The sequence below is a fragment of the Pristiophorus japonicus genome, chromosome 18 (genome assembly GCF_044704955.1).
Source record: "Pristiophorus japonicus isolate sPriJap1 chromosome 18, sPriJap1.hap1, whole genome shotgun sequence".
NCBI classification, from domain to species: domain Eukaryota; kingdom Metazoa; phylum Chordata; class Chondrichthyes; family Pristiophoridae; genus Pristiophorus; species Pristiophorus japonicus.
The window spans coordinates 22793772-22808625 of record NC_091994.1 but is presented as its reverse complement, the minus strand read 5'-3'; the positions used below and the strand labels follow the sequence as shown (position 1 = coordinate 22808625).

General features: G+C 37.0%; 1 protein-coding gene across 1 annotated transcript in view; it reads right to left on the bottom strand.

Moving 5' to 3' along the window:
• Positions 1-670: 670 nt before the first annotated feature.
• LOC139228595 (secretory carrier-associated membrane protein 4-like) overlaps positions 671-14854 on the bottom strand; it is a 38019-nt gene continuing 23835 nt past the window's right edge. Inside the window, exons 3-7 of the mRNA XM_070859752.1 lie at positions 13992-14120; positions 11492-11648; positions 11284-11385; positions 9893-10010; positions 671-8246 (exon numbers count right to left, since the gene is read on the bottom strand). Coding sequence (XP_070715853.1) covers positions 8070-8246; positions 9893-10010; positions 11284-11385; positions 11492-11648; positions 13992-14120 — 683 coding nt within the window. The 3' untranslated portion in view covers positions 671-8069. The remainder of the gene's footprint in view (positions 8247-9892; positions 10011-11283; positions 11386-11491; positions 11649-13991; positions 14121-14854) is intronic.

Below are 14854 nucleotides of genomic sequence, written 5' to 3'. Positions count from 1 at the left end.
TGGCCTGCTCCTATTATGTTCCCATCCCTCCATGGCCTCCTCCAATCCAACAACCCTCCAAGAACTCCGGGTTCATCCAACGCTGGTCTCTTGTGCATCCCACACTTCCTTCACCACCATTACTGCCCCCGCCCCCATCCCATCAGGGGCCATGCCTTCATCCATCTAAATTTTGTGCTCTGGCATTACCTCCCCAAACTTCTCCACCTCTCCCTCCTTCAAGACCCTCCTTAAAACAAATCTTTGAGAGCTTTTGGCCACCTGTCCTAATCACCTTGGTCTGTCAATTTTTGTCCGATTACATGCCTGAGAAGCGCCTTGGGACATTTTCCTTTATCAAGAGCTTATGGTTATGGAGGGTGGAAGACCAGGAGAGCATTGGAATAGTCAAGTCTGAAGGTAGCAAAAGTATGGATGAGGGTTTAGTAGCAGATAAGCTGAGGCAGGGGCAGACAGGCGATGTTACAGAAGGAATGTAGGTGGTCTTTGTGATGGAGAATATGGGGTCAGAAGCTCAGCTCAAGGTCAAATAGGATGCTAAGGATGCAAACAGTCTGGTTCAGCAGCAGATACGCATCATACAGTTGCTGGTTTTCCAGATTGTACAGGTACAAGAGCTTCCAGCTGGTTCAAATTAAAATTATGGATTGAATAGAGTGTTCATATCAGTTCGCATAGGCATTTATTAGCAATTGTAAGGTTACAATTTTACAAGAATAAAATACACATTATTCTGACCACAAAGTACTGTCAGCTTTGCCTATCACTAGGGTTTTCTTTTTAAATAAAACAATATATTTTCCCTTAAATGAGAAAATACTTTTACATTTAATATTTCATGCACAACAGATTAAAATCTCAAAACAGGTAAAGTCTATAACAGGAATTTTTTGAAATATATTCAAATGAGTAAAGCTGTCAGTTACAGGAAAAATAGAATATCTGAGGAAGTTTTTAACAATCTCTCTTTTAGTCTCAACTATCAGGTGATCATAAGTTTTCTTAAACACATTTTTAAAAAGGCCACATTGGTAATAAGAATGGCAATCTCTGCTGTATACCGATAGGAATCAATTGTCTTCTGGTGAAGCTGCACACAAAAGTAAGTACTTTGGTAGTAAAACATTCACATTAAGCTGCTTTGCAAATAATCTATCATTTCCAAAACCAAAAGTTATCTGGAAGTTAAGCTGTCAATTTGCTGTACCACTTTTTGTCTGCCTTTTTCCACAGTGAATTAAAACAAAAATGGTGTTAAACAAATCACAAAGGAGGAAGGGGGAAGTCAGATAGCCCATTCCCAAACATCCAAATCCAGAGTGGTGCTGACTGAGGCTGGGAGAAGGTTGCCTGTAGAACCACTTGGCTGGAGATTGCTGTGTGATTTTGAATGTTATTATTTAATCTATTGCTGCACTCTTCAAAGTGTAACATGTTTAATAGAAAAATCTGTTAGTCAGAGCCCCAATTATATAGGATGTAAAATCCAAACAGTATTTCAATTAATATATCCCAACATACATCTTTTACTCTAATTTGTGTAAAAGTTGCAGCTTAAAAAATGGTACCAGAATTTTAAAAACTGGCGTGGCCTTAACAGGGAGCGATCAATTAAGTTTTTTTGAAAGTGTAGTCTTATCACCAAAGAATGAATGCTAAACCTCGAAGCTAAATGGTAGGTCTTTTTTTTTTTTTTTTAAATACATTATCGATTTAATATCCCTTCCCACAAATATCTAACTCAGAATATGTGGATGAAATTATACAAATTTGATGTGAAAAACTAAAGCACTGGAGGAATGTTTGCTGCATTAAAAATCATGTTCGAGCCAGTATTTGCTTCAAAGAATATTTAGATTTTAAATCTGTGTGTTTACCTTTATATTAAAACACGTATGAAAAAAATAGACAAGCCAATAGAGCTACCAATCCAGTCAAAGAATGTCGAGATTAGTAGTGACTGAAAAGGACTTAACACACATTTCATATGAATTTCAAATAAAGCTGCATGTTTTACTCAGTAATAACATTCTGAAGACTTGTCAAAGACAAGTTGACAATGATCCCTTTTGTTTACTTATTGTACATCTATCATTAGGAATCAAACTCACGTCAATGACATACATAATAGAGCTGTACAAGTATTTCATGACCCAGATCTCTGATAGCAGTCAAGATATTTGCACTTTACTTGTAACAGTTGCATTATTCAACCTGAAATTGGTTGGAAATTGTACGGAGACTATTCAACACATTTTCTCTAGTCTGTACGAAGATGTTCACAAATAAATATGCATCACTGTCTTAAATACAGAAGCAGCACATAGCAAAGCTACATGGCAAATCTGCAGAAAAGGATCTGTGTGACATACAGCTTCATTTATTAACTTGTATACCATATTTTAATGCAAATTTTATGGATATACTTTTTTTTAAAATAAGTGCCTCAGAGTTGAGATCATAATCATTTTACTTTTCACATGTCAAAATACAGTTCTAAACATTAGGAATATATAGTATGTCAAACAGATTAGTGTTTAAATTTAGTACAAGGGAAACCTTTTACCCAAGTTAAAATAGAACCAAAGTTTACATCCTAAAATACTTTGCATAATATGTCACGCATGTGCTTTATGCCATGTAACATATTAAAATGGTTAATTGTTTTTTAAATCCAATTCCCTCCCATCCACTTCAAATGCTGGATATCTACATAATATAGTCTTTCAATCAGCTCACAGAAGGTGCATTTTTGCAAGATAGCACTGGTCAAAACCATTTTTCTCCTGATCGCTTTCAAAAAGTTAAAAGGCATGCTGATGCATAGTGTTTGTGTGTTGGAGTCATGAAAACTTTTGCAGCCCTGAAGATGCAGCATGACATTTTTAATTAGGCAGGAATTCCCCACATTTGGCAGTCAAAAATATGTTCTTAATGGGATTTTTAAGAATTACAAAGCAGTTCTGGAAGTGTTCTGGCTTGCACAATTCAGTGGTAAAAAGCAGTACAATGATCATAATAAGCAGGTTGAATCATGCTTGTAACACAGGAAGGTGACCAGGAGCAGTCAGCTAAAATGCTGAAGTCACAATTATGCGTACTTTCTTCCATTTGGATGGACAATGGCATCTGGTTGATTAGTGTGCATTAAAAAGTGAGTGTGACTAGATACAAGACATGACAACTTTGTGCAATAAATCTCTGTAGAAAGATGGTTTAGCTCACTTTGTTCCTCACAAACACCTACAAATTATACATACTACACTGAACAGTTCATATTCGATTGCAAGAGATGCAACCAATCACAAATCTATAAACATGTCATTTAGTAGCTATTTTAAATATTTTGAGAATCAATGTGTTGGAATTTTTCTGATACCTCCACTTTTCAAATAAGTGTTTTCCACAGAAAGAAAGTTGAAAATTATTACTACAGACTATAAGAAATTACAGAACACATAAAATGTGTCACTCTGGGTAGAAAACCAAGAGATGAAACACTGCAATCTTCCAGTTTCAGGCATAAAAGCACAGATTACAAAATTAAACTTGTGCATTCTGTTCTGACAGCTAAATACAAGGTATGGACTTTAAATACCAAGCCAAGAAAATACAGTAATCTATTTAAAATGTAATTTTGAAGTTACTACTGCAATTATTTAAAGTTGATTATATATATAAAACTTAGAATAAATCAGCCAAAAGCATCTGCTTAATGCAGGTTATGATAACTATACTTCAATATGGAATGTTTGGTGTCATATCTAACCTTGCCATACATAAAATAGCTAGAGTAATAGTGCAAGCTTCAAGTCTAGAGCTCATTATCCAACTGGAACTCTGTTGGTTCAGTGATAAGGCAATTATTGAAAACTACATTAGCATACTTGACAAAAGACAATTTTGACTTCTCTCTTAAAGCACTGTGGTTGCTAATAAAAAATAGTTTTAGTAAGAAATTGAGTTCACAGCGCTTCCTCACATCTGCTCATATTTGGTGACCTACTTCAAATCAATTACAATTTGAATAATCAAAAATGTTATGGCTATTCTATACATTCCCAATGCATTTCAAGAAGTTAGCTTATGGGTTCTTATTTTAACCTATTGTTATAGAATTAGGCTTGTCAACAGAACTTACACTTAGATGCATATACTTTTTCAAAATGAAGGTTTTTGTGGAACCAAAGATCCGAGCTGTTGTTTTGTAAGGTAAATGGACTTTAGTCATCATTCCATATTAAATTAATTTTTACCAGTCTTTACAAATTTCAAAAATGCAGCATTAAAAAAAAAAAGAGTTGTTACAAGGACTGTTCATCCAAGAAAAACCTAACAAAATGAATACGATCTTTCAGAAAAATCATGTTGCTTCAACAAATTGAAAGCAAGTATTTTGCGCAGGTTAACGAGGACGGGTATTATATTGGTTTGCCACACAATCCAAAATGTTAAAGGGGAGATGCCTGCAAGACATTCAGATGACCTTCAATTCTCACTGGTCGCTGCATTTTAAGATTTCAAACCTGGTCACAAGCAGCCTGGAAAATGTAATATTTTGTTTATAAATCCCTTCTCCATGAAATCAGAGTGGCACCCACCACCCTTTCTCCCACTACTCAGCATCACTGCAGACAAGATTCCACACAAACCGTCTACTCATGAGCTAACTTTGGCAACCAGTTTTGAAAGGCCAAAACATGGAATATGAATTCAGGTGCCAGTAACTGTACAGTTACCTCGTTATAACACCGAGGCTAATGTGGCAAGTAGCAAAATACATTTCTCCTTTAATTCCCAATTAAAGTAGTTTCCATGAAGGTTATGTCAGACACTCATGCAAAAACTTAAATATAGAAAGCAAGCCTGTGATATTATGCATCTACAGTAATTAATATCTAAACAGAATTTTGATAATCCAAGGTTCTATGCTGTTTGCTGAATTCTCGGATGTATCCTTAATGTATAACACTTAAATTATTCATATGTTATTGCTATTATATAACATTTCAGCCTACAAATTCTGCAATTAACCAACTGTTCAAGAGCATTAATAAAGTTTAAAGCTGTCTCAGCAACTTTACATCAATATATCAAAGCAGTCCAAGAGTACAAGTCAGTATTTAAATTCAATTTCTTGAACTGTTAGCTTATGACAATATAAATAATTCAGGCATATATACTTTAAAATGTTCTCCCCTCCCAAAACAAACAATTTGGAAAAATGAGGCAAATTCTTCTGTAATTTTCAAAATGATTCATTGACATTAGAAAGTTAGTGACCAAGTGCTTATTACACAGATATTCCAATTAGAATATATACAGTACTTGGGAGGGCATTTTACTGGCAAAAATCCTGAAACAAAATTGTTCAAGATAACACGAGCTTCTTCCCAGACCACAGTACTGTCCCCAGTGTTGAAATGTATTCGTTCTACAGCACATTTCCAGTTATAAACACGGTTATAAGGCACTTCCATCCATTAGGTTTTGGCAACTATAACATGACACTATAGGCAAGTGCACTTAGGCAAATGGGCACAGCACATTTATAAAAAATGAAAAATATATGAATGGTCGCTGCTGAACATTTTGTTGGTCCCTTAATTGTTTTCTAGCTGCAAAGAATGTAACAAACAACAAAATGTAATCCCTTCCTTTACTGTGTGTGGAAAGGAAGTAGGTCTCTAAAGAACGTGTGTGAAACTGCTTAGAAATGATAGCTGCCATTATATTGTTCCATTTATTCCTTTATATGATAACTACAGTTGAATTAACTGGCAAGCCTAATTTTCCTCCATACCAAGCATGCCTCCTGTTGGCTGTATGTGAAATAGCACTGCTGTCAATGCTTTGGCAAAACAGGTTGTTCATATTGCCCACTAGATACCCTTAAAACACAAAGTTGCACTAGTTTATGAAGGATAATCCACATCCCTTAAGGCAAGGTCTACAGAGATAAGCAGCAAAGGATGGAACGGTTAGAAAGTTCTCCTAACTAAATTCAGAACTATAAGTAAGGCTTTTTCCAAAAAGCGATATGCAAATTTTAAAGATTTAAACTATATTAAGAATTAAATGAGGAAAATTGTATTTTTTCGGATTAATGCAGTTATTTGGAATATATGTAAAGTGTAACTGGCTCTCATGGCAATCCATTTTCAATAACACCAAATCTCAAATCACACTTCAAAAGTCAGTATTAGGATATTTAACAATATTCCAGGAATGTTTTCTGGCCAAATAAAGTTACACATATGGAACTAAGGTCTAGTATTATATAAAAAGTTTATGTTTGAATTAGAGATTATGAAAAATCTTCATTCCTATTAACCGATGAAAGCAGCAGCCTTGAACTTAAGTGGAATTTGAGATATATGGGGTGGGACTACAGAAGTACATTTTTACATTGGGCAAAACCTAGAAAAACAATGGTTATATTAAGATTTATTTATTTATTTTTTTTTAAAGATGTCAATGTAGTTTATACTGATCAATCATCCAGTATCCAATCACCTGTCAGTTAATATAGAAATGTATGATTAAGATTTTCCAAACAAATTTTTTTTTTTAAATTACAATTAATGCACTAACAGTTTCGCATGGATTCAGACGCTATTCACTAAATCACATTTTAAAGGCCAAAATATACTTAGAGTAACTATCGCATTGGACAAGTAAAACAAATTTCACACAAATAAAGGCTTGGTAAACAGTAGGTGTTAAAAGTCTTAGAACTTACGCAAACAGTAACACTAATGATTTATACCACAAAAGTGGCTCCATAATTGGTGTATTGCAATGTTTCAAGGAGCCAACGTGTTTGCAACAGTGTGCATCTCCCGACACAGTTACCCACATATAAAATCTTAATTTTCAAATAATTGTTGCCATCATCTTTACTCTACTGTCCAAAACATTATCTTCTCAAATATAGTTTTGATTCAAGTATAAGTTGGCTGTAAACTAAAAGTTACCCCCCCCCCTCCCCCCAAGGCTGTATCATCCCAGTATTTGCAATTATCATAATCCTTTATTGATAATTAAATAAATTGATAAACCATCTTACAACTGCTTCAATATCCTGGTTAAATGCACCTGTTGCCTCATGACACCTCTCCTGATCGTAAGCTTATTCAGACTATGTTTTGTTTAACTAATGTAAACTTGTATAATTATGTTATGTTATTTAAGCAATGGCAGTAGTCTTTTTTGTAGAACTTGCACTTAGTAAATCAAAGATGTACAGGGACTTTACCATTTGATAAGACAATTTGTAAATAAAAATTCTACTATATAAAAGAACACTGGAAACCTAGGAGTGATTACATGGGAGAAGTCTCATCAAGGGTTCAAAACCCAGAGATGAGTTTCAATATTACTCCTGAGTATCCATTTGAAATGTATTTAGTGAGGGCAGTTTTGACCATTCTTTCTGATGGCAAATAGCAAAGCAGATCATCTGTGGCCCATAAACGTTATGTATTTAAAGTGGGAGAATATGCAAACTGAAGAAATGACTTGAATTAATCAAAGTCTGTCAAATGATAATCTTCAGTTGATTTCAGGGAAATGACACCAAATACATGTTGTATTTGATTGGTGCAGCTCTTGACTGCTCTGTATTTTGGTCAGATTTTGCTGATGAGAGTGGGGGACGTAGTCTACCTCTTGATCATGATCAGATTAAAAATAGAACAATAAACTTCAACTTTTAAAAGTCACAGACTAAATTTTGGAAGTATTTACATCCATTTTGATGTCCTTTTAAAGTCTGATTCCACGGCCGTTAGCACTGATCACAAACCTCAGTCCCAAAAGCAAGCAAATGATGTACACATCATACACAAGAAAAGCAGTCAAAAAAAATCCCCTTCCAATGCTAGTACTCATGATTTTGAGGCCTTTGTAGTGCAATAAGTTCAAATGAAAGATGCTTTAACTTTTTCAATATGTAGCATAATACCAGGCATTTACATTTTCTATTAAGAAATGTTAATTTGTGATTTAAATGTAAAATTACATCACAAAAGATATGTAAAGTAAACTTTTTTTGGAAGGTGCACACCCTAGGACCACTCATCTCCACAAGGGTATCTTGGTACTGTAGGATACTGTGGTAGGGTATTACCAGTAACAGTTTGAAATGCTAATTGCTTAGGTGGGGGATTTTGCCATGTCCCAGCACTCCATTCTTCTTGGGCTTTCTGGAAGCTTCCACCACCACCCCGGTAGATTCTGTGCACCTGGTAGGTTAAATTATAATTGTAAATATAAAACACTTTAAATCTTTTTTTTTTAATCCCTTCCCCTCAGCTTTTCATATTTTACAATGTTTGAAAAGATTTGCAAACTCTACAAGGCTTCCAGCAACGATCGTCCTGTTTAATGAGGTCAAATATTCATTGAATTAATACTGTCTCCTACATGGTGAACTCCACTTGCTAACTGGCTTGATAGTTGACAACACTCAAATTTGCCAATAGTTCAGATCAAAAACTGTGGAGGGAGTCAAGAACTGAAACCTACTTCCTACCAATCTATGGCACATTGCATTGAAGTCCAACATTCAACTATACTGGGTTAATTGTGTAGTTCACACTATTTTCCTTGAGCATTTACCAAATCGCTGCACACTATTTCCATTAAAAGGGAAAAAAAAATTCTCTCACTGGATATATACAAGAATATTAATTTTAAAACAGAAAATAAGTGGTAATGAGGGGAGAAGAAGGGTGCAGGCAAAGAAGAAAAACTTTATATAGCACCTTTAATGCTATAAAACGTTCCAAGACACTTCACAGGATCAGACAAAAATTCACACCGAACCAAAGGAGGAGATATTAGGACAGGTGATCAAATGCTTGGTCAAATAGGTAGGTTTTAAGCAGAGTCTTTGAGGAGAGGTGGAGAGGCGATAAGGTTTAGTGAGGGAATTCCAGAGCTTACGGCCTAGATGTTGTAGGGCTGGAGAAGATTAGAGGTAGGGACGGGCGAGGCCATGGAGGGGTTTCAACAGGAGGATGCGAATATTAAAATTGAGGCATTGGTCGACCATGAGCCAATATAGGTCAGCGAGCACAGGGGTGATGGATGAAAGGAATTTGGTGCAATTTAGGATACGGGCAGCAGAGTTTTGAATGAACTGAAGTTTATGGAGAGTGGAAGATGGGAGGCCAGTTAGGGAGAGAATTGGAATATTCGAGACTGGAGATAACAAAAGCATGAATGAATGTTTCAGCAGATGAGTTAAGGCAGGGGCGGAGACGGGTGATTATACGGAAGATAGAGAACGAAGGGTCAAGGTCGAAGGAGGAAAGGCAGAATGAGGAAGAGGAAGAAAGGCATGGCGCAATGAACTGGAACAATGTTCCTAACCTTCTGTGCGACAGGTTTTGATTATTCCCAAACCAAAAGACATTAAAGTTTCCTGTTGAATGGCTCCAGGGGTGCTAAGTGAGACGAGTTTGTGAAGGGTCTCTTAAAAATGTTAAATTGTATTTTCTCTCCTCTTTTCTTGGTGCATCACATACTAGATCAAGGAGGTTAAGTGAGCAACCTGCAACCAAGTTTCCAATGTTGAATAGGAATGATTCAAATGACTACCTGCTCATGAGGTAATCTAGTCATTATTTAAAGCTTCTCCATGAATGTGACTGAAAACTCAACATTGCACACTGCTGATGCAAACCCATACTCTAGCAGGCTTGATTTTTGCTCCTATGCTCTACTGAGTTTGAGCAGTCTCCACCAACTTACTATTTGGTATAAAGCACTGACACAACTTTTCATAACATTAACTGGCAATAAACCTCAGAGGGGTTATTCGGGGGGACTTTTGTAAAAATAGAAAAATGTGCTTTAAAGAAAGTTATTTTCAGAGAAAACTTACACGGAAAATAACAAGTGCACTCAGGATCACTACTGCTGTGAACATGATTGCTGGGAAGAGCATAACCACGCCAGCACCAACATTAACCGAGAAGAAACCAATGGCAGCAATCCATCCACTGAAATAAAAAATGAATAGGGTTAATATGTTATACATAAGGATCTTTAAAGTTGGTGCTTATTTAAAAACCAGGTGGTGTCAGATGTTTTTATTTTTATTGTTAACACCCAAAACTGGGAGAAAATCAGGGGGAAGAAGAATGTAAATAAACTTTGGAGAAGGTGATTTTGTTTGTAATAATTGAATGAATAAATAACCTTGCACTTACATAACCTCTTTCATGCAGGACATCCCAAATCAGTTTACAGCCAATTAGGTACTTTTGAAGAATAATCACTTGTGTAATGTAAGCAAAGGCAGCAACAAATTTACACACAGCAAGATCCCACAAACAGCAATGAGATAAATTATCAGATCATCTGTTTTAGTGGTGCCGGTTGAAGGATAAATATGGACCAGGACTGCTCACCTGCTCTGCTTTGAATAGCTCCATGGGACCTTTTACGTCCCCAGAGGGGGCAGACAGGCCTTCAGTTTCTTATCTCATCCAAAAGATGGCACCTCCAACAGTACTGCACTGAAGTGTCAACCTAAGTTATGTGCTCAAGTACCCGGAGCAGAGCTTGAAACCACAATCTTCTGACTCAGTGTTACCACTGAACCCAGGCAGACACTAATTTAAATATTATGCAATTTAATTATCTTTGACTTTTTTTGGAATAAACATTGATATTCCTTTGTCCTTCAATATCTTTCTACAGTACCCGGTGACACACTGCACTATAGTACTATTTATTATCGGGGTGTTTTAGTGGCTTTGATTATATATTGGCAACATCTCAATTAATTGAGTCAATTTATATAATCATGCTTTTAAATGTCCTTACTTATAATCCCTTTTATGACTACTGGTAGATATTTTGCTAATTGGTTTACACTTGTTAGTGTCATCTCATTTCTTTAGACACGTTTGTATTTGGTCATCTTTAAACATTTTTTTAAACCATGAGTAACAAATCAAATAATAGCTGTTCTCAGCCTTCTACAGTAAGTGATCCTTCACAACAAACAGTCTGAAGATTAAAGCTTGTATTGGAAGTTACTATCTGTTAAGGATAAACAGGAGACTTGTTTCAGCTACTGGAGCTTTTGGCTGTGTGATTTTGCCATCTTGTGACAGGTATGAAGTACTACATGAACGAACACAATGCAAATGCTACACATTACCTGATGTGGTTTTCAGTCCAAACAGCAAAGACGAAAAAGGATAAAGCAAGTGCTACATACATTGGGAATGGTCTAATTCTGCTTCCTCCAGTGGTAGTACTCACCAGGCGCCCCATCCTTTGAAACCAATTGCTTGTATAGCTACCAAAACAACCTGGGCGGCAAAAACGAAGAAAAATGCCATGAAGTTAAAAGAGCTATCAGATCTGTTGGAGGAAAAAATAGAAGCTAAATTACAAGCTTGAAATATAAACTAAAGGGACTACATTAATCCACCACACATTCTTTTTGCCTTCTGTCACAAGTATTTACCTAAATGCTTTATAAATTGGACGAAGCCAGCAGAGGTACGAACAGGGGCTGAAAAGGACCAGCCAGAGTATTGACAGGCCAAAGTTGATAGCACCTCCTCCTGCTATCAGCCAAGCTAAGCAGCCTATCAAATTCACTGCTAGGGTAATGCTGTAAACTAAACACAAAGTAAAGTTCAGTTAGGATTGTACTGTGATCAGTAATCATAATGTGTTTTATAACATAAAAACCATCTAATGAAAACTGCTGAGAAACTCAAAACGACCTAATCGCCAGACTTGCAGGCTCTACCTGGGGAGCAAACACCTCAACTTTACACTCACTTGCTCTTACACTCTGCTATTCAGTTGCAGAATATTGCACTCCTATTTGGGCTCACTCACCACACACTAATCTGGTTGACATTCAACTTCTTATGTGGCTCAGTGTCAAATTTGTGTGTTTTGTCTTGTAGCACTGCTGTGAAGCGCCTTGGGACATTTTACTCCGTTAAAGGCGCTATATAAATAAACGGTGTTGTTGTTGCATGCTACTACACATCTTGTGTCAGGCACATTGAGTCTTACTTACAGTCAACAAGCCACGTTGTATAGTGTTCGAACTGGGCAGGGACAGTGTGTCTCAAATCTTCACTTACGACAACAAAGGTCCTTGTAGACAAATACAATCCACGTCGTTGAATTGTGCCCACTAACTGCACTATCTGGTGGCCTACGCACTTTGTATGCTTGGAATCACTGGTCTAAAATGGATGGAATTATCCGCCGAGTCAGCATACATTAAATAATAATTATAAAGATTGTGCAAGTTTGATCAGTGCTTGGTTCCAATTCATCTGGTATCGCACAAAGAGGAACTTCTACGTAAAACGTCTATTACAGGCTGTTAACAATCAATGTGTTCAAAGTACTCAGATTGAAGAAAGTAACATACACAAAATTTTTTGACAATTCAGCAAAAATACCCAATTCCCTTTACTGGGGGAACCTCTTCCAGCAAGCCACTCCAGTGACCTCAATCAGAGCAGGAAAGGGGATCTTCATGCATCCAGGAGCAATTCATTGTGGAAAGGGGAGCTGGGCTGCAAATTCAAATTGGCCAGAATTGCTCTGAAGCTGCCAGTCCCAAAGAATCATGCTGCAAGATGGGCATGTTGGGTGATACTTGGAAGTTGCACTTCCCCAATCCTGTTTCTTATGAGGCAACGTCATAGCAGGGAGGGAGTCCCTTTTCAAGCATCTCCCCATTGAGAGTAAAATTAATGTTTTATCAAAGAACAAAATTCAAGCGTGATTATTATTTTCTTTCATGAAAATGGAAGGGGGTAATTTTGAACAAAAAAAGTTAAATTTCCCTTTTCTTTAAAAAGGTTTGGAAGGAGAAAAGGACTACACAGGCCTTTCAAAAGACTATACCCATTTTTTGCCACCATGGATTCTATCCAATTTATGTAAACCAAAAAAAAAGTGAAAAGCTACAGACAAAGCCTTCAATCTATTCTCTAAACATATATTTATCCAATAGAACAGAGAAAGACAACTGAGATGCCAATAAATGTGCAGGTTTCTATAACATTTATACTGCAGCCTTTACGTAGCTCAGGTATCAGCTGATTAGAATCCAGATAGGATGTCCTATGAGTAGCTTCCTGGAAAGTGTTTACCTGAAATGGTCTATTGGGCTCAAAATTAACAATTGTGTTCAGTACTAAAAATCCATGTTTTCGAATCCTTCCATGGCCTCGCCTCTTCCCATCTCTGCAACCTCCTCCAAGATCACGCGCTCCTCCAACTCTGGCCTCTTGCGCATCCCCTATTTCATTCGCTCTACCATTGGTGGCCATGCTTTCAGCTGCCTGGGCTCTAAGCTCTGGAATTCCCTAAACCTCTGTGCCTCCCTCTCCTCCTTTATGACACTCCTTAAAACCCACCTCTTGGTCATCTGTCCTAATATCTCCTTATGTGGCTCAGTGTCAAATTTTATTTGATAACGTCCTGTGAAGCACCTTGGGATGCTTTACTACGTTAAAGACATTATATAAATGCAAGTTGTTGTTGTATGAGAATTCATATCTCCCTTCTCTGCAAGGAGCTACTCTCTGATTAGAAACCAGTCCTGTGCAAATTATTAGAATGTTAAAAACGAGGCAAGTAAAGAATCCCATGGGTTATCATACTCTACTGGCCTGGACACCAATCAGGAGACAAAACAACCAGGAAGAGAACACTGCTGTTAAAATAATAAATGGATTTATCTATACACTTATGGGTGCCTCTTACTTGTTTCCTTTGCCCCCTCTCTTCGGCTTTTTGCTGGTAAACATCGAATTAGCAAAACTGGAGAGAAGAATAATTAATAAACCCCATTAAGGCTGACTGTAGATATGAAGGTATATGAAAAGGAACCCATCTAGCAAAAGGTTTTGTTCACTGCATCAGCTACATCTGCTACCCCAGCCAAATATAATTATCCAGTTTGAGAACAAAATGGCTTAACTTACGGATCCATAAATGGTAAATTCTCTTGACAAGATGGCAGTGGTCTGGTGGGATCTCTTCTTCGAAGTTTTGATAGAAACAAGGTTTCAAAGGAATAAACTTTGGTAGTGGGGGAAAATTGTTTGCTTTTTCTAAAAAATAAAGAAAGACTTGATGGTGAATGCACTTGTGATCATCGCACTCTCTTTCATTATTTGTTATCGTCTAACATTAGACCATGCTGTGTGTCACTGAAAACATGATCAAACACCAGCAAAAGCAAAATAGCGTGGATGCTGGAAAGCTGAAATCAAAACAGAAAACGCTGGAAATTCTCAGGTCAGGCAGCATCTGTGGAGAAAGAAACAGAGTTAACATTTCAGGTCGATGACCCTTCGTCAGAAACCTGCTTACGGTGATCTCTTGTTTAAAATCACGTGATTCATTTTTTGTTATGGGAATTCAGCTTGGCAGGACTGACCAGTTTAAAATGTCTCCTTTCGGGAAGGTTGGTTTTACTAGGCAAAATATATATTCATTGACTAATGCAGTCACCACTTCAAAGGGGGAATGAGTCACCTTTGAAGAGTTAGATTGATAACAAGTATCACTGATAACTGTCATTAGCAGCGTGCTTCACTCTACCATTGGAAGGTGAACACACTGATTCAGAATTGCCTTGTTTCGCAGGTGTAAACATACATCAGGTAGTCTTTGAACTCTAGTTTCAATTGACAATTATTTGATTGTGAAAGATACCTTGTGATAGTCCTCAGAGTTTGGATTTCAAACCAAAGAAAGTAAGGGCCCCAAGTTCCGAGCCGCACCTAGAACGGCGCAGTCCCGACCTGGACGCCCGTTTTTCGAGCCACAAAGTGCGCCTAAA